This window comes from Mycena indigotica (genome assembly GCF_014461135.1).
Source record: "Mycena indigotica strain 171206Taipei chromosome Unknown Mind.scaff0004, whole genome shotgun sequence".
NCBI lineage: Eukaryota > Fungi > Basidiomycota > Agaricomycetes > Agaricales > Mycenaceae > Mycena > Mycena indigotica.
The window spans coordinates 1,675,673-1,700,914 of record NW_023503003.1 but is presented as its reverse complement, the minus strand read 5'-3'; the positions used below and the strand labels follow the sequence as shown (position 1 = coordinate 1,700,914).

Sequence of the window (25,242 nt, the reverse complement as noted above, 5' to 3'; positions counted from 1 at the left end):
TCCTGTTGAATTTGATGATTCAAGTCAAGAGCGAGACAATTCCAAGGCTACGACGTTTTGGTTCATGTCGCACGAGATCGTATTCGAAATGCTTCTTTCGGTTGCCCTAGTATTTCTGTCGAGAGAAGAGGTCTCCTTCCGGTCTATTCTCCTGCAAACGTCCAAGGCTGTTGTCGTGTCTTTTGCCCCCCAAGTTCCAGTCACGGATCCTGTCGTCGCTGCTTTTGCTCAAATCACCACGTCGTTCCTCCTGCAGCAACTACTTGACCACGTCCTCGCTGGAACAGAGGCTTTTGCAAGACCGGAATGCGGGAGTGCCAAGTTTGTGATTGAAGTCCTTGATCAGGTATGTGTTCTGCTTTCGTTTTGTGAATCCAGCTAAACGCTGTCGACTAGCTATACAATACCCTTGTTCTCTGCATCGCGTTAAACACGGCTAATCATGTCCTGACTACTACCGTCGTCTTCGTACCAATTGTTTGCATGACCATTTGGAGCAAGACGACCAAGACCGAACTGATCGCGAACTTCTTGCCTTCGGAATTCTGGCTGAACTACGATGACCATAATAGCTTGTTCAACATGGCGACCGACATATTTCCTGACATCCTCTCGCAGTCTGCTTTCCTGACTGTCGCTTGTAATGGAATAGCGAGACAGGTGCTGCTTGGAATCGAAGCAATAGTCCCCAATACGGTATGTCTTGACCTTCGGTATTGACAAATTGCTCACTGAACGTTTTAGACACAATATCTCGTGGTCCCTCTGCTTACGGGGGCTGTTGCACAACTCCGTCCAGTAACACTCTATATCGTTTGGGGTGCGCTATTGGCAATTGTTTGGGTAGGCCTTGTCTCTGCCGTTTTAATCCATGTTGACCCAGTCTTTAGCATATTCGTCGAAACCAAAACCATCCACCATCACCTACCAACGACGAAAATCTAAATGCATCTCATCCTCTTCCATCTCGGAAGCGACGCCATTCAAAGCCAAGTGCCAACAATCAGGGTTCAAGCCCATCTCCTTCTCCCATCACACCCGCCCAAGCTGCGAAACTTGCAGCAGTCAAACCTTCGCGGTATAACCGCGCGGTCTTCAAACAGAAGAAGACCAGCAAGAGATGAAATGGCCGACCTTGTTCTCTTTCCAACGCCAGCAAACCGTGATGTCGCGATGAACGGGGGACGCCCCGTTCGTTGCACATTATGGTTTGTAAAGATTCTGGCCTCAAGGGCGGACGCGTTACAATTGAGGCGGAATCCTGTTCAAGGAAAGAGACAGGTTAGAGGTCAATATTCTCAGTTTCCTTGCTTCATCTTTATCATTATCTTTATTTCTTCATACCACGGATACCTTGCATTGTACCATAGACCGCTGCATGAAATAGAACAACCATTAAAATTTTTTGGGGGAGTAAAGAAATCAAAGTCACGCTCGGAATTCTTGCCTTGCTGCACCATGACTTCCAGATGCACTCGAGCTTTTCGCAACGTTTAGGATATCCCAGCGTGCGCTGTGGCTAGGTGTTGGAATTTTGGCACCAGTGCGTTTTACTTCTGACCACGGACCGAACGTGTTGAGCTCAGTCATTGTCTACCTCTCAGTCTGGGCATTGGGCTGATGTGAGAGCACCTCGAAATCGTCCGGAGACAAGTTTCGAGTCGAAGATTGGGTCCTTGACTGACGTGCGGAGCGAATGGAATCGTGGCGGGAAGGAGACCTCGGAGTAGACCGCGGTCATGCTGCATCGTCCAGTCCACAGACCTCTAAAGCAACCAGTCTGGTGTAAATGAACTCTTCATCATCATTCACACTTTCTTGTCCCCTGTCCAACTGCCTTGCGCTGCCGAAGCGTCACCAAGACTCATCGGGCCTCGTATAAAGCAACGTTGATCTTTCCAAACAATCATCCTTCCACTATGCATCAGTCGCACAACGTCGCATGGAATGCCCTCTCATCGAACTTTGTTTTCGTCAAAGACAATCGAAGGGTTACTCCTCATCGCACAGACTTGTGTCCTTTGGGACTCCCCACCCAAGCCAAAGCGCTCAGCCACTTTGCTCGCACCCTCGAATCAGCAATCATAGAATTTTCGACAACAGAACGCGCCAAGTACCCGAATACGTTTCCTGTCCCAAATGACGCCACACTCATCCCCGACGACATTCTAACGCGATACTGCGATCTACCCTTTTCTTTTATTAAGCGCAAAAACCAACAGCTCAAGGAGTGGTTGGCGCAGGCACAAGGCCGAGATGGTTCCTTGCATTACTCCACGAGTCATGGCGGCTTTGCGGACGTTGTCAAAGTACTACTTGCCGAAAATGAGATGGAAACCCTCCTCATGCTCGCACAGCACCCTAAGGTCCCTCTCCAAGACCTCCACTATCTCTCATGGGGCCACAGCTTCGGGTGGGATCACGTCTGCCATTGGGCGCTCCCAAGCTACATCTTCTTCAACGTGCTGCTCTCCAAACCAGAGCTCCTGGAGAACGACAAGTATCGCTCGCTACGGAGCTTCACGTACGCCATTCGGATGGCAACAGCCTCGGGTGATTATGATGCCCAGTCTTACCCACACCGGGCGTTCTTCTGGGGGAGTTTTGATCGAGACAAGCCCGTTGAGGAGAGCGACCCGTTGTCGGACCCCGAGAAGCTCCACGAGTATCTGAAAATGTGCTTCCGGCTTCTGTACCGGTATGGTATGCTGGCAAAGGAATGTGGATTGAAGGTGGATTGGGAGGGAGAAATTGCCACGGCGGTTCAATGGCTTTGGGACGTTAAAACTCGATCGCTGAAAGGCCCCGACGGTCATTGGATAACTCGGTTTGCCTGTTAGTAGACTTGCCCATAAATGCTTCATGGCTCTTGTTACTTCTCGATACCAACCACCCGCGCAATGTCCACCGCAACATCGACCACTTGTCTTATCTGATGTACACTGTAAATCGAGATCAGAGTGACATAACGCTTGCCTTCTACCATGACTGCACGTTTTCCGCAAGAGTTGCTTGAGCTTGTTGTGGACAAGTTAGCCAGCATGCAGGACATCAAAGCATGCGCATTGGCCGGAAGGGTCTTGCTACGTTGCGCCAGAACTCACCTCTTTCGCAAAACCAGAATTGTCCCGCCAGTGCATTCTAGTTCGAGTTCAGACCTTGTACAAGAGCGCGGAGCGACGTCTACGGAGCTCAAGCAGTGCTTAGCGTCTAGACCTGGAATCGCACGCATGATACAGCATCTCGAAATTGTCACTGTTGGCGCTGAGACGAGTTTCCAGTATGACGAAGACGGACAATACCTGGAGGAACGGCAGATACCCTGGATCATGGCGGATGAGCATTTAGCAACGATCTTACCCCTTCTTTGCTCATTGGAGCATATCGCGCTAATCGAGAACGCGCCAGCGGAATGGAATAGTATTGGACAGTATTCTCTGGACTGGACCGCGCTCGGTGAGCCGCTTCGCCACGCGCTGACCGCAATATTTGCTTCTAGATCGCTCCGGTCTGTGCATATCCGCGGGTTGGTTATCCAGTCGCCAGTTGGGTTGCTCGCACTTTTCAGTGAAGCCACTTGCCTGGTCGCGCTTTCGCTTTCCCGCATCCACTACACACAACACTGGGATCAGCGGGATCCATGGCCCCCAGCAGCAACGTGGGCACCGAAAATCGAAACATTGCGACTAGCGGATTTGGACAGCGACGTGACCTGCCGCTATTTCCTCCACTCACAAATCGACCTGAGCCGTATCACGTCGTTCACGCTGGCCACCGAAAACCCCGAGTGGCGGAGCGAGTTTGTAGACGTGGTGGCCTGTCAGCGCCCTGCCCCGCTGACACATTTAGCACTCTGGGTTATGAGGAATGATGGTGGGTTCAGTTTCATATCTCTTACGGTTGCTTTAAAGCTATTGTTAGTGTCGCAAATGTCAACCTGGCTGTCATACGCGCACACTACAGGTCATCTGCGCTCGCTGCACCTCTTCGCCATTGACCTAGACGGTCTAATGCTACGCTGCACCAGCCTGCCATTGACCGTCCCGTCTCTCGAGTTGATTATTCTGGAGGCCATGGCGCCGCCCAGTGCCGCCGCATGGACGGAGGCGCTAGAAGGTCATTCATGGACTGCTGATCTCAACATCTCTACACTTATTGAGGTCGGCAGCTCTCGCCTGCAGCGCTTCGAATTCAGGCTCCACTTTCCCGCGCAAGAATCCCAATGTTTGTCGTTTGCAAAGTGCACCACTCTAATCCGGCATTCTCTCCGCGGACTGCATCAGGCGGGCGTGCTCTATATCGTCCAGTCTCGAGGTGCATATGTTGTGTTTGGCTTGGAATAAACTAACTAAATCGGCGCGAGTAGGCAACGACAAAGGGCCGCATGACGATTGGGAATAGCTACCATCGTCTGTGAGAGTTTCGATGTGTTTGAACTTCAACGTCGTCTTCATAGAGCACTGCAAGCTAAGCACCAAGCACTGTCGAGATTCGGTCCAACGCGGATGTAGGAGCGAGCCAGAACAGGATTCGCTTTCGCGTCATTAGACGGGTGTTGACTCCCAGACATTCGTAATACAGATCTTTTTAGATTGACCAGTCAAAGCGAGTAGACATCAGTGGGACATTCGAAGAGAAGCAAGCCTATTGTCAATGATAGAGTCCCCATTAACGTGTCGATCTCCAATTCGCAGCTGCAGAAAGGCGCATCGCTGGCTAAGCGATGAGTGAGGAGCGGTCGCCTTGCTGACAATTTAAAGCGCAGACTTGCCCCCCAGTAGAAGCTAGTGCATCGGAGGAGCAACGAAATTGAAGCGACAAGAAACACGAAAGGAAGTGTCAAGCCTAATTGTGGCGATGACGCGGGAAGGGAAGGGAAGCGCAAATCATTCAAGGTGTTCAACGCCCTTGCTCTTCGCATTCACGGCCATCCCGAGATTGCAGTCGTCGACTACAGCCGTTCGCCCAAGCTTTACCTAGAAGGCAATACTTGGCCCTATCACATGCACTTTTGAGTATAACAAGTGATGACATGGCCCACGCGGGTCCTGAGTTGCCTCCTCCCTCGATGGCTACAGACGATGCCGCTGCTCCTCCAAGCGGCCTCATTCTCTCCCTACTCCCGCCGAAACCCTACTCTCTTGCCATCACAAACCTAACCATCGGTGCACCAGCTTCGAAGCGACGTGTTCTACCGTTTCTCAAGGGAAGGAAGAGGGATTCAGAGGGCTCGTTGCCCGAACCAGCGGCAATCGTACGTTCCGCCTCTGGGACCTGTGGTGCCGGGGAAATGCTTGCAATCATCGGCGGTTCAGGAAGTGGTAAGCAAACTTGCTCATCACACAAAACGTTCTAAACACAAGAGAAAGGCAAGACAACGCTGCTGAATGCTGTCGCAGGAAGATTACACGGACTACCTATCCTAGACGGCTCCATATCCTTCACGCCAGCCAGCGAGCAACAGAGAAAGACTGCCAAGGTATCGAAAATCATTGGTTTTGTGCGCCAGAACGACTATCTGCTTCCCCACCTGACGGTTCGAGAAACGCTACTGTTCTCGGCTGCCCTTCGTCTGCCCAAGACGGTGGAGAAGAGTGCCGTCCGTCAAATTGTAGAGCAAACGATCGAGGAGCTTGGGCTGAAAGAATGCGCGGACACGGTGGTCGGTGGAATCTTTCGCAAGGGAATCTCTGGAGGCGAACGCAGGTGGGACTTCTCTCATTGATGGTATAACAAGTCCCTGACCTGAATAGACGTCTCTCCATCGGTTGTGTCCTCGTCACTATGCCCTCGGTGCTTATTCTAGACGAACCGACAACAGGACTCGACGCGACTACGTCTTTCGTACTTCTGCAAACTCTTTCTGAGCTGGCCAAACGCCATTCACGCACAATCATCCTCTCGTTGCATGCTCCACGCTCCGATGCCTTCTCTCTTTTCGATCGTCTCATGGTCCTTTCCAAAGGCGACGTTGTGTATAGCGGTAGAGGGGAAGACAGTCTTGCGTGGTTCGAAGGGCATGGCTGTGAACTTCGGAAGGAGACAAACCCGCTTGGTACGTGAGCAATCATCACCAATCCTTGCCTGAAGCGCTTATGGGTGATGTAGACTTCCTGATCGATGTCACCAGTATCGATAACCGCTCTGCAGACCGCGAGGAAGAATCAAAGACTCGCGTTGCTGCACTCGTACAAGCTTGGAAAGATCGCGATCCTAAAGACCAAGCACCACCACCATTTCAACAGGTCGCTATCGCCCATACGATCTCCCGAACATCTCAGTCTCATGGCGGGCTGGCGGCAGACGAGGAGAAGGACATACAAGCTCGACCGGGAATCATCCAGCAGACAACCATCTTGCTACACCGCTCACATTTGAACGTCTATCGCAACTTGGGTCAGATTGCCGGGTTTCTGTTGCAGAGCATCGGCATCGGAGTGTTTATGGGCTTGACGTATTTCAATCTCAAAGGAAATCCAGCGGATATTCAGAGCTTGAAGGTGCGGTTTTCCACCTGGATCCTACCGTATCTAAGCACTTTCAGGGCGCTTCTTTCCAATTTTTCCCGGGATTTTGGTATTTAACTCAAGTTTGTGTTGCGTCCAGCCGTCTTCAAATCTCATTGGTATAGGTTTACTGGATCTACAAGTACTGCAACGACTTGATCATTTTTGATCGAGAACGAGAGGTATGTCGAGTGACATATTCCATTATGGTGTGTCCGACATTGCTCTCTAGGACCGGCTTTACGTGCGTTCAACCACAACATAGTGATGGGCTTCCCTTAATCTACGGCAGAACACGTTTCCCTACATTATCGCTGAATTTATTGCCACTCTTGTACCAACAACCATCCCCCCTACCATATAGTGAGTCCTTTCCATTTTTTTTGGCTCGGAATTCACCATATATAGTGCTGTAATATGTGAGGTTCAGAGGATTGAGTTGAGACATCACACTCAACAACACCAGTTTATCTGCTCAGTAATATGCGCCGCGACGATTTCGCCGCCAACATCTTCATCGTAGTCGCCAACGTAAGTTGTTTATACTCCCGTTTCTATTTTGACAGGCTCGATTAGGCCATATGCATGCAATGGTCGACACAGGGATTGGCTCTCATAGCCGCATCTATCTTCGTGTGTATTATCAGCCCCTCCTCGTTGTGCTGCTCAAGTTCTTCAGCGTGGTTTCCCCCAAGCTTCGATGTGTGCCAACGCTTTATCGCTATTCTTTACGTAAGGCAATTGACGCTCTGTTTCCGCATGACTGACATCCTATTCACAGTCTTTCTGCTGGATTGTGAGCTATCATGATTCTGATGTGTCGTGTTCATACCAAGACCCCAGCTCGTTAACTGTGGTGCCCGTTTGGCTCCGCTGGATCAAGTGGATGTCAGTCCTCATCATCAAGGACTGAATGCTTTCTTGACCCAGTTCCAATTCGCAGATCGACCACGTTCTACTCATTCCGCGTCATGGCCATAACCCAGTTCAAAGATCGTACATTCGAATGCGAAGGCGTTACTGGCGTCGCCCTCTCCCAATGTGACGGCAACAATGTTCTGCGCTCTCTTGACTTTAGTGTGGATACACCGCTCATCGTCTATTTTGCTGCAGAAATTGCAATCATAGTTGTGTCGGTGCCGTTCCCCCATTCCTGACGATGCCTCATTGCTTGGCTAGACTGCACTTATTGGCTGGGTTGATCCTGCAATTTTACAAGCCCGGAGGCGTGAAGCACGCCACTGCTACTGGGCAGGACCATCGGGGCAAAGAATCAATGATGGGAGATATGGACATTCCGCGCGCCAAGATCAATGTGGAGGTGGGCTTCTTTAACTTTCCTTTTGCAAACCGCAATCCGACTACTTTGTAGGTCCGCAACCTTGGCTTCAAATGGATCAGCTCCGGCCTCCCCTTCGGTATTCGCCGCGCGGAAACGAAGCCAATACTCAACGATATTTCGACCTACTTTCCCGCTGGCGAGATTTCTGCGATCTTGGTGAGACGACCATAATTTGTTTGTGTCCTTATATAGCTTATATCTAACAGGGTCCGTCTGGTGCCGGAAAATCGACCCTGTTGCAGCTACTCGCCAATCGGAAACTCAATGCAGGACCCAACGCGCATTTCGAGACGAGTGGAGAGCTCTTGTTTAATGGTTTACCGGCAACGGACGACGTGCGCCATTCGGTTGCATTTGTGGAACAGGAGGACGACTACCATCTTGTTCGCGATTCTTCCTTTTCGTTCCTACACACTAGGCTGACGCCATATACAGAGCGCCTTGACTGTGCGAGAAACGTTTGTTCTGGGTAATCACATGACATTATCTAATCTTTTGGCAGGCTTCGATATGCTGCGATCTTGAGATTACCAGCCAAAATGAGCAGTCAGTGTCCCTTCAGATTTAGCATACCTGGGCTAATCGTTCTCCAGAAAAACGAAAGATAGCCCGCGCCGAAGAAGTATTGCTCATGCTGGGATTAAAGGATTGTGCAGATGTGCTTGTTGGTGGCGAATTGCTCAAGGGCATTTCTGGCGGAGAGAAGAGACGGTGAGTTTATACCGGTTCCCTCCCTTGATATATTAATGACCATTTAAGTTTGTCGCTTGCTGTCCAGATGATCAGTGACCCCAGTATTGTGCGTGCTGCTTTGTATTCGTCATCGAACTCAATATTCCCCAGCTGGTTGTTGACGAGCCTACTTCTGGCCTCGACTCGTTCATTGCGAATGTTTGTAGCTCGGATAGCTGCCAACTTGCACTAATCTTCTCCTAGAACGTTATGGAATGTCTGAAGGATATTGCGCGCAGCGGCCGAACGGTCATAGTCTCCATCCACCAACCGCGTTCCGACATCTTCCATGCCCTCGACAACCTGCTTATTCTCGCCAAAGGCGGCAATGCTGTGTTCAGTGGCAAACGGGAAGAAGCGATCCGTATTATGGACAGTCAAGGCTACCCACTACCCTCAATTTGGTTCAATCCCGCTGAGTATGTTCTTTAAGTGGCTCCATGGTAACTGCTTTAACACATTTCAAGTCATCTGCTCGATCTCGTTACGGTCGACCAGCGCTCAGCACAAGCCGCCTCATCACGTGACCGCGTCAATAATCTCGTCACTTTTTGGAAATCGTATCGAGAAAAGGTCGACAATGGCGACGCACCGAAACCGGAAGGAGTCATCGAGTCTTCGATTGTAGCTGAGGGCCGCTTTACACCAATCTACATTGCGTTTCCCGTCGTTTGGGAGAGGATGTTCCGAAACCTGTGGAGGCAGCGGGATGCGTTTTGGAGTCGCCTTACGCAAACTCCGTTGGCAGGAATACTACTGCTTATGTTCTTTGAAAGGGTGAGCTGCCTTCTAGACCATTAGCTTTCTGACCGTCACCAGCTTCGGTTTGGTCCTACTGCTGGTCAAGATCGAATTGGGTTTGTTTATGTTATGCTGCATTGTTTACGCTGATGCTGTTGGTTAGTGTTGTCCTACAATCTACCTCAGGTATGGCATATATCTAACATCGTTGAGGGTATTGACTTGGCTCCAGCAATCCCTTTCGTTGGCCTGATTGGTGGAATTGCTATCTTGTGAGTGACATTTTCCACGGGACACCAATCTTATTTTGGTAGCCCTCAAGATCGACAACTCTTCATGCACGAATATCGCAGCTCAGCCGCTTACTCGGTTACGACGATGATACTTGCATATTCGTTGATGGAGGTCCCGTTCCAATTTCTGGCGGCCCTAGTGCGTATCACATTCCGCCCAAATCAAGTATCTAACTGCTTTCCAGTTTTATGGTATCTTCGTATGTCCCTCGCTCCTATCAAGATCAGTCGTCTAACACGTCCAGATGAATGTCGCAGTCGGAATGCAAACCAGTGCTCGAATATACTTCGAGTACTGCGTGACTATCTGGGCACTGAATAGCTTTGGAGAGAGCGTTGCTATCATCTTCGCGTCTTTCTTCGATGCCATGGGCTTTGCAGTCTCGCTCGTGTCGACGGTGTTGTCGATGGTGACCCAATTCAGCGGAATTCGTATGTTCTATCTCAGGCTTGACCCGTTCCTCACTTTTCTATCAGTGTCCCTTTCGGTCCCGTATTGGTTACAGATCGTGCGTGTCTTTTCATTTACAACCGACCTCATGAACTGTGTAATAGATTGCTTGGGGAACCCCACTCAAGGTAACATCATCTGCGCTACCTTGACACTACTAACAATTCAACAGGCAACTCAACGACTTCAATTCATCAACGAGTGCTCGGGTCTCCAGTTCCACTGCTCTGAGTCGGACATCGCGCGGGGTGTCTGCACTGCCGTCTCGGGCGAACAACTGTCTGTATCGTTTGCGCTGTGCTTTACAACTTCTGATCCGCTGGAAGGCTGCAATTGTACTCGTTCGATGACCGGAATACCGCGAAGCTGGTTGGGATCGCGGTGTCGTGTGCGGTTGCGTGGCGGCTATTAGCGTGGGCTGCGTTGCGCGCGCGGATGTGGCGGGAGTAATATGCATGACCCCTCGCGGGCCTCGCCGGTTTCCGGATCGAGAGTGGCCTGATGCAGTAAGTATTATGTACATGTCGATGCACCACTGCAGCACCAGGACTTTGAAAACCTGTAGGTAAAGCAATATCTTTGTCCCGAGACTCTCTTCCACATGTTTGCCAGTGCGTGTTTGACCCTGAACCCAGCCTGTGTATCTGAATTCTTGAACTACATAAATGTCACAGAACGTCACATCCAGAACACGCTGTTTTGCATAGCCACACCCATCACGGCAGCAGCCAGGATGTCGCCCACACCAATGACCTACAATGAACCAGACCGTCAACGAGGAGCTTTCCCGCATGGCGGAGACGCTGGAGTCCCTAAAAGCTTCTGCTATAAACTCCATTGAAGACGCGGTACCTATACTATCTCTCTTGCTCTCCATCGCGCTTTTGGAGTCTGGCCGTCCTTTGGATGCAGAACTGGTGTCAGAATCTGTCTGCAGACATATCCTACACACTCGAGACCATCTCTACGAGCTTTTGAAGGCGAATAAGTACCCTTCTCCGCGCATAATTCAATCTGGTATGTTCATGCAGACAACCGCCACCTGTAGTTGACAAACACTCAAGCGTCATTTCCTCTGCTTGTCTCTGGCTCTGCTCGCAAATATCTCGAAGAAACTCGGCCATATGTCGAGAAATGCTCGTCTACCGGCGAGATCTTTTCGCCTTGGCTTGGTCGCGGAAAATACAGTGATCCTGATGTCGTTCGCCATCTTGATTCTTTGAAACTCCCCCGAACAGACGACTTGCAAATTGCTATGCACAATCTCGGGATGTTCAAACAGGACCCTGTGCTGAACGAACGCGTTGAGCGTCTGTTCTCTCCCAGCGACAAGTTGGGTCGCTTGCTTACTGCGATATAACCGTTAATTTGAGGCACAGATTTTTCATCAACGCATCCGGCACCGGAAAGTCCAGATTATGCCACGAGGGACTGTGTTCGAACTGGGGGCTTTACTTCACGTTCACACTCGGCCACAGCAAGCTGGGCAGCCACGACTTTGAGCTCGCCATTCAAACGCATTGTGGATTTCGTGGAGGCTTCAATGACACCGAGTTGGATGATCAGGCAATGCGCGAGCAGAACTCTGCGTGCGCGTTACGATATTTTGGTGCCATCCTGCTAGCACGGCTGCTTGTCTTTCAAATGTTCCTGGAGACAGCCACATCTGGCGAGGGGCTGAAAGCGGAACACAAGGCGCGCTGGCTTCAAACACAGCTGACGGCTCGCCGGTCCACGCGAGTTGGACGCGATGCTTTTAGTTCACTGACCGACTTGCTTGTCGCCAATGATGCACCATTCCTACAGTCAAATATCGACGGTGCTTTGCGGAAAATACGCACAATGATTGGTCCTGACGAGCCTCTTTTCATCGTCTTAGATGAGGCTCATATTGCTTGCGAAACACTCCCGGACGCCTTTGGAGACGGCAAGCCCCTTCTTTGGGAAATAATACGCGGGTGGAAAGCTTTGACCCGAGAAACTTGCAAATTCATATGCGTCGGTACCCGTATCCCATTCTCGATGGTCGCCGACGGCTTTGACCTTTTTTCGGCAACTGGTTGCTTCGATGATCCCGACACACATGAGGCCTATATCAACCAGTTTCTGCCTCCCAAGCTGCGCGATTCGGCGTCAGGCCGACTCTTGGTCGCTCGGCTTTGGCGCTGGTGTCGCGGAAGGTTGGTGAATATTTCACAGCAACCATAACATGACGCTCACTCGGCGTAAGGTACTCGTTAACTAACGAGTTCCTCTCCATGCTCCTCCAAGAAGGACTTGAATATCCTCATAATTCTTTTTCGCATTTCGTCGAGAATGCGACCGAGCTTGCGCCCCTTGATGCTCTCAAAACGATCTTCGAAGAAGGTCTCGCGCGAGACCATGTCTGGAAATCAAGCACCAATAGAATATCAGATTTTTCCGAAATCCCATCAGGTTCGTGTCCCTCTGCGCTTCCGCATCTTCTCAGTTGATAACCAATAACAGACCACAAAGAGCTCTTGCTTGAGATCCTCTATAGCTATATGTCAACACACGAGGGCCGCCGTTTCAATGCCGGCGAATACCCTGCGTTGGTCACCAACGAAGGCTGTGCTCGTTTCATAGACGGGGAGGATCTTCAAATCGGCCTGGATGAGCCATTATACCTGGTTTGTGCCGCGCGCCAATTGTTTCCGTTCCCGATGAAGGCGTACTTGCGAGATCGGCCACATCACTACCCTTCGACATTCATCACCAGTCTTCGTCTCAACCCTCCAACAACCAGAAAGAGTCTAGCACATTGTCTTGCGTTCTATATAACGCAAGTGTTCGGCGAACCGCGCTCGTTACTCGATATCGTCGACTTTCCGCATGCTGTTCCGCCATGGGCCCGTCAAACGGCCCAACTTGTGAGGTTGTTTTTGGACGAGCAGGGCGACCGCCAATACCAGATGGTCCTGCCTAATGCCTACGAGTCTGTAACGCCGCTTGCGACGGTGACAACGACCTTGGATGAAACAACTCGATGGATCAGCCACGAGTACGGGACTGCTTTCTGCATACCATCTTCTCCTAACATCGACTTGCTCTACGCTCTCAAACTTGCGGATAATTCATTCATCTGGGTCGCTGCTCGTCTTTTTGCCACCGATGAACCTGTAATGCCGGACGCTCTGGATCCTGCCATTTCACTCTTGGATATCGACAGTCTTTTCGTTGAGGTATTTGCACGTATTCCCACCATAACTCTTGTTGTCTCATCAGACCTAGACCACTGTGGATTTCGCTACGTCAAGGCGTGCTGCAGACGGCTTACGATCGCTGTCTGGAGTTCGACAACGACCTTGTGTTTTGCGCACCATCTCCAGTTTTCCTGTCGAAGTTGACCTTCGCACAAGTGTCGATAAACGCTTGCGGGACGTCGCAGCCCTCAGTCTCACCAAACTCCGGCTCCAAGAATGTCAGGTTATGCAGGAAGATTTTTTTGCCGCTCTGGTCAACGGCGTCATTGCTGGAACTAAACGTAAATCTAGATGGGATGATGGTTCCATGCATGTAGAGCGCAAGCGGGCAAGAAACATTGTGGAGAAACTCAAAGCCGCCCAGCAGCTGGACGAGGATGATTTGGACTACCCAGACCCAAATGCCCCTCAATATGACCCTACCATTACTTGGGATGTGCGAGTGGAGGACCTTTGGGAAAGGGAAGCTCGGTCTTCGTCTACTCGTGGAGCTGTCCAAGCCTTACCATCTCCGCGCAAACCCAGAAAACAAAAATCACAGCCTTCAAAAGCTAAACCGGATGTGCCAGTGTCCAAGGCAAAGAGCAGCAGAAAACCACCAACAGCCCGAGCTGGGAAGCCGCATAGATAGTCACGTTTAAATTGGAAGAAGATTAGAACATTTTCATTGCTTGGGATGCTATATACTTACCACCATGTTCATCAAGATTAGCCATTAGCCATTGTATACTGTTCTTGTAGTGTCGCGTTGAGGTTGGGAGGCGTAATGGTGTTTATAATTGGTGTGTCAATCTCAACTCGAAGTATTTCTCGAGGAAGAATTGTCTTCCTTGTGCATGCCGATGTCTACGAAACAATTCAAGGTATTATGAATTATCTCATCAAGGACTACAAGATATTCACGAAATATGAAGCAAGAGCATGTAATCCTGCAGTGCTACCACTTGTTGACAAACTTCAGCCAAACCGAGTCATCCAATGACCGTCGGGGCCTTCCAGAGATCGAGTTTTAACGTCCCAAAGCCATTGAACCGCCGTGGCAATTTCTCCCTCCCAATCCACCTTCAATCCGCATTCCTTTGCCAGCATATCATACCGGTACAGAAGCCGGAAGCACATTTTCAGATACTCGTGGAGCTTCTCGGGGTCCGACAACGGGTCGCTCTCCTCAACGGGCTTGTCTCGATGGAAACTCCCCCAGAAGAACGCCCGGTGTGGGTATGCCTGGGCATCATAGTCACCCGAGCCTGTTGCCATCCGAATAGCGTACGGGTAGCTCCGTAGCGAGCGATACTTGTCGTTCTCCAGGAGCTCTGGTTTTGGGAGCAGCACGTTGAAGAAGATGTAGCTTGGGAGCGCCCAATGGCAGATGTGATTCCACCCGAAGCTGTGGCCCCATGAGAGATAGTGGAGGTCTTGGAGTGGGACCTTAGGGTGGCGTGCGAGCATGAGGAGGGTTTCCATCTCATTTTCGGCAAGCAGTACTTTGACAACATCCGCAAAGTCGCCCTGACTCGTGGAGTAATGCAAAGAACTATCTCGGTCTTGTGCCTGCGCCAACCACTCCTTGAGCTGTTGGTTTTCGCGCGTAATAGAAGAGAAGGGTATATCGCAGTACCGCGTTAGAATGTCATCGGGGATGAGCACTGCGTCATCTGGAAGAGGGAATGCCTTCGGGTACTTGGCGCGTTCTGTTGTCGAAAATTCTATGATTGCTGACTCGAGGGTGCGAGCGAAATGGCTGAGCGCTTTGGCTTGGGTGGGGAGTCCCAAAGGACACAAGTCTGTGCGATGAGGAGTAACACTTCGATTGTCTTTGACGAAAACGAGGTTCGATGAGAGGGCATTCCATGCGATATTGTGCGACTGGTGCATAGTGGAAGGATGATTGTTTGGAAAAATCAACGTTGCTTTATACGAGGCCCGATGAGTCTTGGTGACGCTTCGGCAGCGCAAGGCAGTTGGACAGGGGACAAGAAAGTGAGAATGATGATGAAGAGTTCATTTACACCAGATTGCTTTAGAGGTCTGTGGACTGGACGATGCAGCATGACCGCGGTCCACTCTAAGGTCTCCTTCCCGCCACGATTCCATTCGCTCCGTCAGTCAAGCACCGCTGTCTCCCAATCTTCGACTCGAAAACTGTCTCGGGGCAAACAACGACGCCTTCTGGGCTGAGAGGTAGACAAGGACTGAGCTACATTAGGTCCGTGGTCAGAAGCAAAACGCACTGGTGCCAAAATTCCAACAGCACACGCTGTGATGTCCTAAACGTTGCGAAAAGCTCATGGAAGTCATGGTGGAGCAAGGCAAGAATTCCGAGCGTGACTTTGATTTCTTTACTCCCCCCAAAAATTTTAATGGTTGTTCTATTTCATGCAGCGGTCTATGGTACAATGCAAGGTATCCGTGGTATGAAGAAATAAAGATAATGATAAAGATGAAGCAAGGAAACTGAGAATATTGACCTCTAACCTGTCTCTTTCCTTGAACAGGATTCCGCCTCAATTGTAACGCGTCCGCCCTTGAGGCCAGAATCTTTACAAACCATAATGTGCAACGAACGGGGCGTCCCCCGTTCATCGCGACATCACGGTTTGCTGGCGTTGGAAAGAGAACAAGGTCGGCCATTTCATCTCTTGCTGGTCTTCTTCTGTTTGAAGACCGCGCGGTTATACCGCGAAGGTTTGACTGCTGCAAGTTTCGCAGCTTGGGCGGGTGTGATGGGAGAAGGAGATGGGCTTGAACCCTGATTGTTGGCACTTGGCTTTGAATGGCGTCGCTTCCGAGATGGAAGAGGATGAGATGCATTTAGATTTTCGTCGTTGGTAGGTGATGGTGGATGGTTTTGGTTTCGACGAATATGCTAAAGACTGGGTCAACATGGATTAAAACGGCAGAGACAAGGCCTACCCAAACAATTGCCAATAGCGCACCCCAAACGATATAGAGTGTTACTGGACGGAGTTGTGCAACAGCCCCCGTAAGCAGAGGGACCACGAGATATTGTGTCTAAAACGTTCAGTGAGCAATTTGTCAATACCGAAGGTCAAGACATACCGTATTGGGGACTATTGCTTCGATTCCAAGCAGCACCTGTCTCGCTATTCCATTACAAGCGACAGTCAGGAAAGCAGACTGCGAGAGGATGTCAGGAAATATGTCGGTCGCCATGTTGAACAAGCTATTATGGTCATCGTAGTTCAGCCAGAATTCCGAAGGCAAGAAGTTCGCGATCAGTTCGGTCTTGGTCGTCTTGCTCCAAATGGTCATGCAAACAATTGGTACGAAGACGACGGTAGTAGTCAGGACATGATTAGCCGTGTTTAACGCGATGCAGAGAACAAGGGTATTGTACAGCTAGTCGACAGCGTTCAGCTGGATTCACAAAACGAAAGCAGAACACATACCTGATCAAGGACTTCAATCACAAACTTGGCACTCCTGCATTCCGGTCTTGCAAAAGCCTCTGTTCCAGCGAGGACGTGGTCAAGTAGTTGCTGCAGGAGGAACGACGTGGTAATTTGAGCGAAGGCAGCGACGACAGGATCCGTGACTGGAACTTGGGGGGCAAAAGACACGACAACAGCCTTGGACGTTTGCAGGAGAATAGACCGGAAGGAGACCTCTTCTCTCGACAGAAATACTAGGGCAACCGAAAGAAGGATTTCGAATATGATCTCGTGCGACATGAACCAAAACGTCGTAGCCTTGGAATTGTCTCGCTCTTGACTTGAATCATCAAATTCAACAGGACCGGTTGCGAACGGTTGCGCGGCGGATGGTCGAGAGTGAGACGAGTCGGCGTTGGCTGTGACAAAGGCAGAGGACGAGGTCGTTGTCGAAACACGAATAGAGCCGGTTGCGAACGGCAGCGCGGCATCTGTGCCAGTGAAGGACCAGTAGACTCGTGTGCTGTCGGTAGCGATCGGAAGCGCGACTTGCAGGGACGACGGAGTGAAGATCGTTATGGAGTCCATGCTGGTGGCGATCGGTTGCGCAGCTTGAGTTGGAACAACAAGAGGGAGGGAGAAGGCCGACACGTCTCCCTTACCAAGGAAGAGGAGAGTGTAGTTGCCGGAGAAGGTCCTGCTGGCGAACGGTTGCCCAGCGACGCAAACGGGGGAAATGCGGATGTGAGAGGAGGACAAGCGACTCGAGGATGGGGAGACGGTGTCGAACAGCAGGGGCTTTGAAGACGACAGCCTCAGTGGCGTTGTCTAGGACGAGAACAGACTTGGCCACGAGTGGCTCAAGAGTGGGAAGGCGAATAGCAGCAAGGCTAGACACGGGAAGAGAGTTATTGTCTCCTGCAAGCAGGGAAACGCAGGCAGCGACAAAGACAGGTGCCAGACGGCGAACAGTTCTGAAGAGGAACATGGTTGTTCTGGTTCAACAGACGAATGTCACACCGTCACGCGAACGCCCACAGATATATGAGCCCGATCACATCCAGTGCTGTCCTGATGAGTGGCTCTTTTCATCGTAAACCACGTTGAGTACCAGGAGGGCCAATTGAATCTCAGAATGGTCATCACTGCTACACTCGTCAGCCGAGCCCTCCAAACAGTACTTAAGTATTGTACCAGCAACCGCCTCCCGCCAACTTCTTTGATTGGAATTCGAGTTTGTGTTTACACGTAAGTCTCCCTACATCTCGCCAAAAACGCGACCTCCAGACCTTTAGATGTAAATCACGTGTCCGCGTAAGTATTGATGTCTTTCGGAGCCTTCATCGTGACGAAAAGTCTCTCAAGTTTTCGTCTATGCGACGTTTTACACGTGTACGCCCAGTTGAAGAACTGTTGCGAAGATTCCCCCAGCACTGCTACTCTACCCGACCACTCTCTCTGGCCTTTTGCGGCATGACCATAGTCGGCGGAAGCGTAGTGATTGGCGGCAACAAGCTCGCCGCCGCAGCCCTCGACTTCTGCACCAACAACGCATCCATCAGGACAATGGCGGTCATAGCTTCGACAATCGGCACGGCCCTCGGTACGACACACGGATCATGCCTTCCCCTTGCCGCCAGTGTGCCGCTCTCCCCATCATACTTTGCCGTCGTCTGTGCCTTGGATATCGTTGCTGGTGGCTTGAACGCCACGCGGAAATATACGTCCTCTCCATTCGAGATGCCGCCCTGAATGCCCCCGCTCCAGTTTGTCTGAGTGCCAAGGCTCCCGTCTTCCCGCTGGACAAATGCGTCGTTGTGTTGGCTGCCGGGAACCTCAGTCCCACGGAAACCAGATCCAATCTCAAAGCCTTTGGTTGCAGGAATGGATAGCATCGCATGCGCAAGAAGTGCTTCGAGTTTGTCAAAGACAGGCTCACCAAGTCCTGGTGGTAGGTTGCGAACTACACAGGTGACAGTGCCTCCAATCGAGTCTGACGCATCTTTGGCCCGAATTATACGCTGTCCAGAATGTTAGATAGCAGAATCGACGTCTCATAAATAAAATAGGCACCTGCTTCATTCGTTCGGCAGTTTCGGGGTGTGGGCAGCGGGTAGGATGCTGGTCGACAGTAGACCGTGTTACCGTTGACAACAAGTTGCGAAACTCTTGAGATAATGGTTCCGCTGCTTCGTCGCCCTCTTCGTTTGTTGATTCCACAGTTGTAGGCAGGTGGATCTTCCCCACAGACGAGACAAATGCGACGATTTCCACGCGATGGGCGAGTCGAAGGTATTTTTCGGCAATCGCGCCAGCTGCGACGCGTCCTGGTAGCAGCATCCAATCAGTTATTTCACTTTTTTTCAGGGAGACACACCAATAGTTTCTCGGGCGCTACTTCTACCGCCCCCACTGCTCGCCTTGATACCGTATTTCTCGAGATACGTATAATCCGCGTGGCTCGGACGCGGGTACAAGTCCGTTTCAGAGTAATCATGCGGGCGCTGGTCCTCGTTTCGAATAAAGAGGCCAATAGGTGTGCCAAGCGTTACTCCCTGCTCGATCCCCGATTGCAGCTGGACCGCATCCTTCTCGTTTCTCTTTACATCGTTCGTTAGCTTCGATGGGTGAAACAACTAGAGCTCACTGGTGTTGTCAGATCGCTCTGCCCTGGTCGTCTTCGGTTGAGCTGGATTTGGATGTCTTCAGCGCTAAGCTGAAGTCCTGGTGGACAGCCATCGATAATGGCACCAACAGAGGCACAGTGGCTTTCGCCGTAGGTCGTTACGCGGAAGAGCGTGCCGTAGGTAGACATTAGTACCCTTTTTTTGAAAGTGTGGGTCAGATCGCTGGTGCACTGTTGATAACTACGACTTGCAGCGATTGTACAAGCTGTGGCTATAGCGCAACACAGGAGATCTGGGTGCGAATGAGCTGGTGGATGAGAGTGGAGGTCAAGGTCAAAAATTTCGGAATCTCGGAGTTTCGGGATTAGTTCGGACATACGATAACCTGTAGCACAACTCCAACAGTACTTGGATGTTTTCAGTACAAATTTCTCTCGCTTCTTCCACACAGGCAGCCAATGCATGTTCAGAACGGAACCGCCTTGAAACAAAATAGTGCCATCCTATCATCCGACCAGAAACTTGCAAGACGGTTGGACCTTGCTCGAAAGCACTAGCATCTGCGCAATCGAGCCACGCCGCTTCAACGCCAATCCCTTGACCCGGCCCAGCCACCCCCAGCCCGAATTTTCCGACCGTGACCCTCTCGAATGCTCGCTCGAGCTGTCGTCGTCAATATCAACCCCGTCTTCCCCCAACGCAGATATCAACAACGATTCAAAGTCTGCCATGGCACTGCCAGTGCTGGCACGGGGGCGCGCGTCACCACCCCCGGCTTCGACATCCTCGGTTATGGACGGCAATGTCGGCTCCCAACTCCTCCTCTTGGCCGACCCGAGTTGCTGAAAGGGACTGGGTGGTTTTGGTGCTGCTGATAGTGGTGTCAGCAGCGTTGGGGCATGCGGCGAGGTCCAGTCCCAGTCGGCTAGCGCCGTTTGTAAATTGGATTGCATATCTGTTGCGGTGGGCACGACAAAAAACGGCGCGTGTGCGATGAGCTGGAAGCGGGGCAATAACCACCTCAGACCTGATGAACTGCCCCCACTTCTTAAACTCCCGCATGCATTGTTCGCTCCGTTAAGGGTGGTCTCGCTGGACTCCTCTATTAGTCCGCGCAATGCAAACAAACCTGAATTCTCCTTCCGTCTGTAATCGGAGACATCCATTTCGAAGAGAGGAGGCGAAGAACGTATTGTGTCATCCCTTTCGGCCAAGGCCATATTGCTCCATTGACCGAGTTGCAACGCGCCGGAGAAATTGCAGGCAGAAACGCGGTCACGTGAAGGACAAGAAACGGTCCATAGAGAACGGATATAGTACACCCCCAAGAAGTACAAACATGATGTGATTCAATACTGCTTGGTCGTTAGAACAACACCCAACAAAGGAAACACAATAGCACTCACCCTAACTTGATACGATCCACTCGCTTTAGTCAGGTACCGCACCCACTTGATACTGTTATACCCGCTCTTCTCGAACACCTTGAGGAACCGCACAATGAGGCCCGAGGCAGTAAACATGAGAACCTGGAAGTCGACATCGATGGGCGGCCGCGCCCAAACTTGTTTGTGGCTCGAAGTGGTGCTCGTGAGAGCAGCGTTAGCGGTGAAGGTATGTTCTTGGCCGCCTTGTATTCGCGCAAGTCTGAGGAGTAATTATATGAGCCCAACAACGAGCTGGCAAAATAAAACACGCACTTCCAAACGACGACATTCTCCCCTGGGACATACTTGGCTTTGCCGCTGGCGACTTGACATTCGACAGTGGTAGTATTCAGTGGAGTTGGTATCCTCAGCACCACGTTCGTAGCCGCAAGTTTTGCGTTGAAGTTGGCCTTGACGGTTACGGCGTAGGAGACAGCAGTCGTTCCAAGTTCTGTCACGGTTGCCAAAATTCTTAGCGGAAGCTTTACATTTGTAGTTGAGCGGTATCTGAAGTGCAAATGTCAGCAGGTCAGAAGAATTAAACAAGCCGCATACCGCATAAGCTCGAATTCCCCGTCCGGAGGGATGAAGCTGATTGTCCGGCTTGCATCGAACTCGTCCAACCTCACACATTGGTGGAAGCGACAATCGTCCAGCTCAACTGCATCCCCGCCGCCACCACCCGCTTGCGATTTGTCAATGACGAGCTTATCGTTAAGGCCAAATTTGCACTCGGGCGTGCCTGACAAGTAGGCCCGCATTTGGATATGCCCGTCAACATCCGCTCGGAGAACAGTCCCTACAACATGCATGAGAGAAGAAAGACTGCGCTGCGCAACACACCTTTGGCACTCATGCTCAGATTGACGGTCTCCACAACATCAACAAACGCCTCGTTCTTCTTGTATTTGACGTCTGCTCTCCGCCAACTCGTCGCTCCAGTTGCCTGCGCTGTTATCTTGGCGGACTCTTCTGCCACATATGAGGACGAAACAACGCTCTCTGTTGTAATGTAGGATTTAAGGGTATCGATTTCGCTGTTCTGCGGGTATCCAAAGTCGTTGATCTCTGCTCGCAGGATTAGCATGGAGGCAAGCCAAGAAAAGCAGCGCTACACACCGTCAATGAGCTCGTAGATAAGCACAAAGTTGTTCTTTATAGACTCCTCGTCGATCTTGCCAAAGTAGGACTTGCAGATGTTGATGAAGCGGTAGCAGAACTCGAAGACGAGCGCCGCGTTGGCGTTATTCCTACAAGCTGTCAGCCACAGACTCCGGAGCAAGGGTAGTTCACGCACTTTGTAACAGCAACGACGTAGAGACTGTTTATGCGGACGTGAAAGAAGCTGGTGGAGCCGAGGGTTATAATGGGTGACCGGACATCGCTGTTGGAGACGACCTGGATCCGGAAGACATCTGCTATTGACCGTCTGTGCTAAGTTTTAAGGGCCACGACAAATCGACAGTGATTACCACTGACTTGAAGTCGGTGCGGTATAATCGTGAGATGAGGACCTAGTCGGGATGAGCCTTTCGCAAGGGGGAGGGTTATCAAGAAGGCCTACTTCTCCCTTCTGGTTGAAGATGAAGAAAGCCTGGAATATTGTCAGACTCTCTGTGCGTCTATATGAGAGCTGGCTCACAGAGATCATAGGCGGTGGCAAGAAGCAGATGCGACTGGAAATGGTGACAAATCATTTCTCCGTAAGGTAGGGGTCGTGGGAACCCCGCACGTTTAGTCATCCATCAAATGATGGCATCAGCGCCATCTTTTGAGCTTTTACGACAAAAAATATTATATTTCTACTATTTTCAGGGCAATAATGGATGTAGTAGGTAGATATGCAATAGGCAGATACTATTCCATCATAAACAACACCCTCCTTCCTTTTGTGCTGTTGTTTGGTGGTCCTCATAGAGGTTGTCACAAGTGTTGACAAGTGTGACAGCTCTAAATGGATAGAATTTGGCTGTAATTTAACCCTAGAGCAGGACTTCATTCAATTTAATGCTGATTTACATAGTAGATGTCACCACAATGTGTTAAAATATGTTAACCTTGTTGACTTTATGTGGCATGTGATAGTGATTGTCACGCTTTTGAGCGGTGTCACATGTGTCACAGGCCATCATTTTGGGTCTGGCAGAATATAAAAGTTTAATATGATGAATTTATGCAAACAAGTCCGCCTGAGAGGGGGGAGCTTGTCAGATCCCAATCACCAGCGCGCTGGGGCGCTGCGCGCGCGGCTGACCAATCCATGACTAATATCTCCACGGGGCATTTCACGCTCGTTACGACACCAACGGGAAAAGGTGCCCTATATCAGAAATGGGGGTCGCAAGCTCCCCCCATTATTATTGAATGATTGGACCTAACATTTATTGCCAAATGTAAGGGCAACCCTGGAGACTCCGACGAAAGCCTAGCAGGGGAGGATCCAAAGAGTGAATAAGACTACAGGAAATACACGGAGGGACCGACCTAGCAGGGGAGGATCCAAAGAGAAGAAACTCTAAGGGTCCGCCTGCTAGGCGCGCCAACTATATACTGGTCGTCCGTAACTGCCGACGTAGAGTGCAGAAGGCCTGAGCGGCGTCGCAGGCTCTGTCCCAAGGTGATTGTTGGGAGGGTCTTGACGGATCGGTGATTGTGCGGGCGAAGGAGGCTGTGGACGATGGTTGGGGTGGGTCGGAGCGTCCGAGGGGGCGCCGGTCGGATGCGCCTCGGATGCGTTCGGAGGGTCCGAAGGAGGCCGGGGGGGTTCCCCTGACATCACCCCCCTTTGAATGCGGCGTCCCGACGCATAATACGGAAGGGCAGCGAGTCGAAGGTTGCTGAGGCGATGTGCCGTGGTTTACCCGGGTATCTCCCATAGAAGTCCGCAATCTTGTCTGGCACAAAGACACGGTCGAACCGGACCCACGAGTCGTGTGAAGCATCGTAGCCTTTCCACCTGACGAAATAGTTAAGACGCTTATTGTCAGGGGAACCCCCGCTTCGGCCTCCTTCGGACCCTCCGAACGCATCCGAGGCACATCCGATCGGCGCCCCCCCGGACGCTCCGACCCACCCCGACCATCGTCCACGGCCTCCTTCGCCTGCACAATCACCGATCCGTCAAGACCCTCCCAACAATCACCTTGGGACAGAGCCTGCGACGCCGCTCAGGCCTTCTGCGCTCTCGTCGGCAGTTACGGACGACCAGTATATAGTTGGCGCCCTAGCAGGCGGACCCTTAGAGTTTCTTCTCTTTGGATCCTCCCCTGCTAGGTCGGTCCCTCCGTGTATTTCCGTAGCTTTTATTCACGCTTTGGATCCTCCCCTGCTAGGCTTTCGTCGGAGTCTCCAGGGTTGCCCTTACACTTATACCTTATCCTAGCATCCAAGATTTCCTCGACTTCCCATTCGGGAACTCCGTCCTCTAGTTCGGGGGGCGGTTCGTCGTAGCCGGGTCGTCCATCGAAGGGGGTCGTCCTGAGCGGGCTCGAGCTTAACAACAGGGAAGACGGGGTGGAGCTTGGAGTAACGCGGGGGGAGGTCGAGCTTGTAGGCACCTTTGCTAACCTCTGCGAGCACTGTCAGGGGAACCCCCGCTTCGGCCTCCCTTCGGACCCTCCGAACGCATCCGAGGCGCATCCGACCGGCGCCCCCTCGGACGCTCCGACCCACCCCGACCATCGTCCACGGCCTCCTTCGCCCGCACAATCACCGATCCGTCAAGACCCTCCCAACGATCACCTTGGGACAGAGCCTGCGACGCCGCTCAGGCCTTCTGCGCTCTACGTCGGCAGTTACGGACGACCAGTATATAGTTGGCGCCCTAGCAGGCGGACCCTTAGAGTTTCTTCTCTTTGGATCCTCCCCTGCTAGGTCGGTCCCTCCGTGTATTTTGTTGAGCGCGGAAGAATCCTGACGAGAGACTGCGTCGTAGCGGTCAATGCTTTGTTATTGACTATTCTAGCTGAAGTACATACCTGCGTCGTAGCGGTCAATGCTAAAGAGCAGTGACCGTCACGACGCAGCACTTATACTACCAATGTGACATAGCGCGTAAAGTATTGGCTTCAACACTCCCCCTCAATGCGGCGCGTCTTGTCATGTTAAGCCGAGTGATTGCACCATCTTGAGGAATTTCTCGCTTCCGAGTGGTTTTGTGAGCCCATCAGCGACCATATCCAATGTGCTGCAGTGCTCGATCACGATCCACTTTGCTGCGACTACCTCCCTCAACCAGTAGAATCGTAGGTCGAGATGCTTGACGCGACCGTGATGGTCTGGATTTCGTGCGACGGCAATGGCTGACTGGTTGTCGATGAAGAGTTTAGATGCTTCTGGTTGATTGTACCCGAGCTCTTGTGCCAGATTCTGCAGCCAACGTATTTCCTGGCCTGCTGATACCGCCGCCACATACTCCGCCTCTGTTGTCGAGAGCGTGACGAAAGGTTGTAGGCGGCTCGACCAACTTATTGCGCCGCCGCCCATCATGACGATATACGCTGATGTT

At 51.4% G+C, this 25,242-nt stretch overlaps 6 protein-coding genes across 6 annotated transcripts; 3 read left to right on the top strand and 3 right to left on the bottom strand.

Annotated features, from left to right (window-relative positions):
* Nucleotides 1-2,984: 2,984 nt before the first annotated feature.
* Nucleotides 2,985-4,401, top strand: MIND_00431800 (uncharacterized protein; the record flags this gene model as incomplete). The annotated part of the gene is made up of 3 exons (XM_037361133.1): nucleotides 2,985-3,873; nucleotides 3,922-4,314; nucleotides 4,367-4,401. 3 exons carry the CDS (start codon nucleotides 2,985-2,987, stop codon nucleotides 4,399-4,401), a joined length of 1,317 nt encoding a protein of 438 aa, XP_037221425.1.
* Nucleotides 4,402-5,068: 667 nt separating this feature from the next.
* On the top strand, nucleotides 5,069-10,515 carry MIND_00431700 (Pleiotropic drug resistance proteins (PDR1-15), ABC superfamily; the record flags this gene model as incomplete). Its single annotated transcript, XM_037361132.1, has 35 exons — nucleotides 5,069-5,321; nucleotides 5,370-5,706; nucleotides 5,754-6,055; nucleotides 6,109-6,500; nucleotides 6,545-6,589; nucleotides 6,632-6,688; nucleotides 6,739-6,750; nucleotides 6,799-6,869; nucleotides 6,915-6,925; nucleotides 6,973-7,037; nucleotides 7,083-7,139; nucleotides 7,186-7,238; nucleotides 7,288-7,302; nucleotides 7,350-7,394; nucleotides 7,450-7,638; nucleotides 7,686-7,827; nucleotides 7,879-8,004; nucleotides 8,055-8,231; nucleotides 8,284-8,306; nucleotides 8,351-8,394; nucleotides 8,442-8,559; nucleotides 8,608-8,647; nucleotides 8,692-8,739; nucleotides 8,785-8,999; nucleotides 9,048-9,357; nucleotides 9,400-9,437; nucleotides 9,485-9,507; nucleotides 9,554-9,593; nucleotides 9,636-9,753; nucleotides 9,800-9,814; nucleotides 9,860-10,046; nucleotides 10,092-10,123; nucleotides 10,170-10,193; nucleotides 10,238-10,344; nucleotides 10,392-10,515. The coding sequence occupies 35 exons, from the start codon at nucleotides 5,069-5,071 to the stop codon at nucleotides 10,513-10,515; spliced, it is 3,855 nt and encodes a 1,284-aa protein (XP_037221424.1).
* A 308-nt stretch (nucleotides 10,516-10,823) lies between these two features.
* MIND_00431600 (uncharacterized protein) lies at nucleotides 10,824-13,920 on the top strand (the record flags this gene model as incomplete). Its single annotated transcript, XM_037361131.1, has 6 exons — nucleotides 10,824-11,082; nucleotides 11,130-11,397; nucleotides 11,445-12,245; nucleotides 12,296-12,501; nucleotides 12,553-13,268; nucleotides 13,318-13,920. The coding sequence occupies 6 exons, from the start codon at nucleotides 10,824-10,826 to the stop codon at nucleotides 13,918-13,920; spliced, it is 2,853 nt and encodes a 950-aa protein (XP_037221423.1).
* A 326-nt stretch (nucleotides 13,921-14,246) lies between these two features.
* MIND_00431500 (uncharacterized protein) lies at nucleotides 14,247-15,164 on the bottom strand (the record flags this gene model as incomplete). Its single annotated transcript, XM_037361130.1, has 1 exon — nucleotides 14,247-15,164. One exon carries the CDS (start codon nucleotides 15,162-15,164, stop codon nucleotides 14,247-14,249), a length of 918 nt encoding a protein of 305 aa, XP_037221422.1.
* Nucleotides 15,165-18,117: 2,953 nt separating this feature from the next.
* On the bottom strand, nucleotides 18,118-19,496 carry MIND_00431400 (Chorismate synthase; the record flags this gene model as incomplete). Its single annotated transcript, XM_037361129.1, has 4 exons — nucleotides 18,118-18,702; nucleotides 18,755-19,008; nucleotides 19,059-19,281; nucleotides 19,329-19,496. 4 exons carry the CDS (start codon nucleotides 19,494-19,496, stop codon nucleotides 18,118-18,120), a joined length of 1,230 nt encoding a protein of 409 aa, XP_037221421.1.
* Nucleotides 19,497-20,657: 1,161 nt separating this feature from the next.
* On the bottom strand, nucleotides 20,658-22,386 carry MIND_00431300 (MHD domain-containing protein; the record flags this gene model as incomplete). The annotated part of the gene is made up of 10 exons (XM_037361128.1): nucleotides 20,658-20,663; nucleotides 20,715-20,955; nucleotides 21,009-21,242; nucleotides 21,291-21,534; nucleotides 21,579-21,803; nucleotides 21,855-21,985; nucleotides 22,033-22,164; nucleotides 22,215-22,249; nucleotides 22,300-22,329; nucleotides 22,378-22,386. 10 exons carry the CDS (start codon nucleotides 22,384-22,386, stop codon nucleotides 20,658-20,660), a joined length of 1,287 nt encoding a protein of 428 aa, XP_037221420.1.
* Between the last annotated feature and the right edge of the window lie 2,856 nt (nucleotides 22,387-25,242).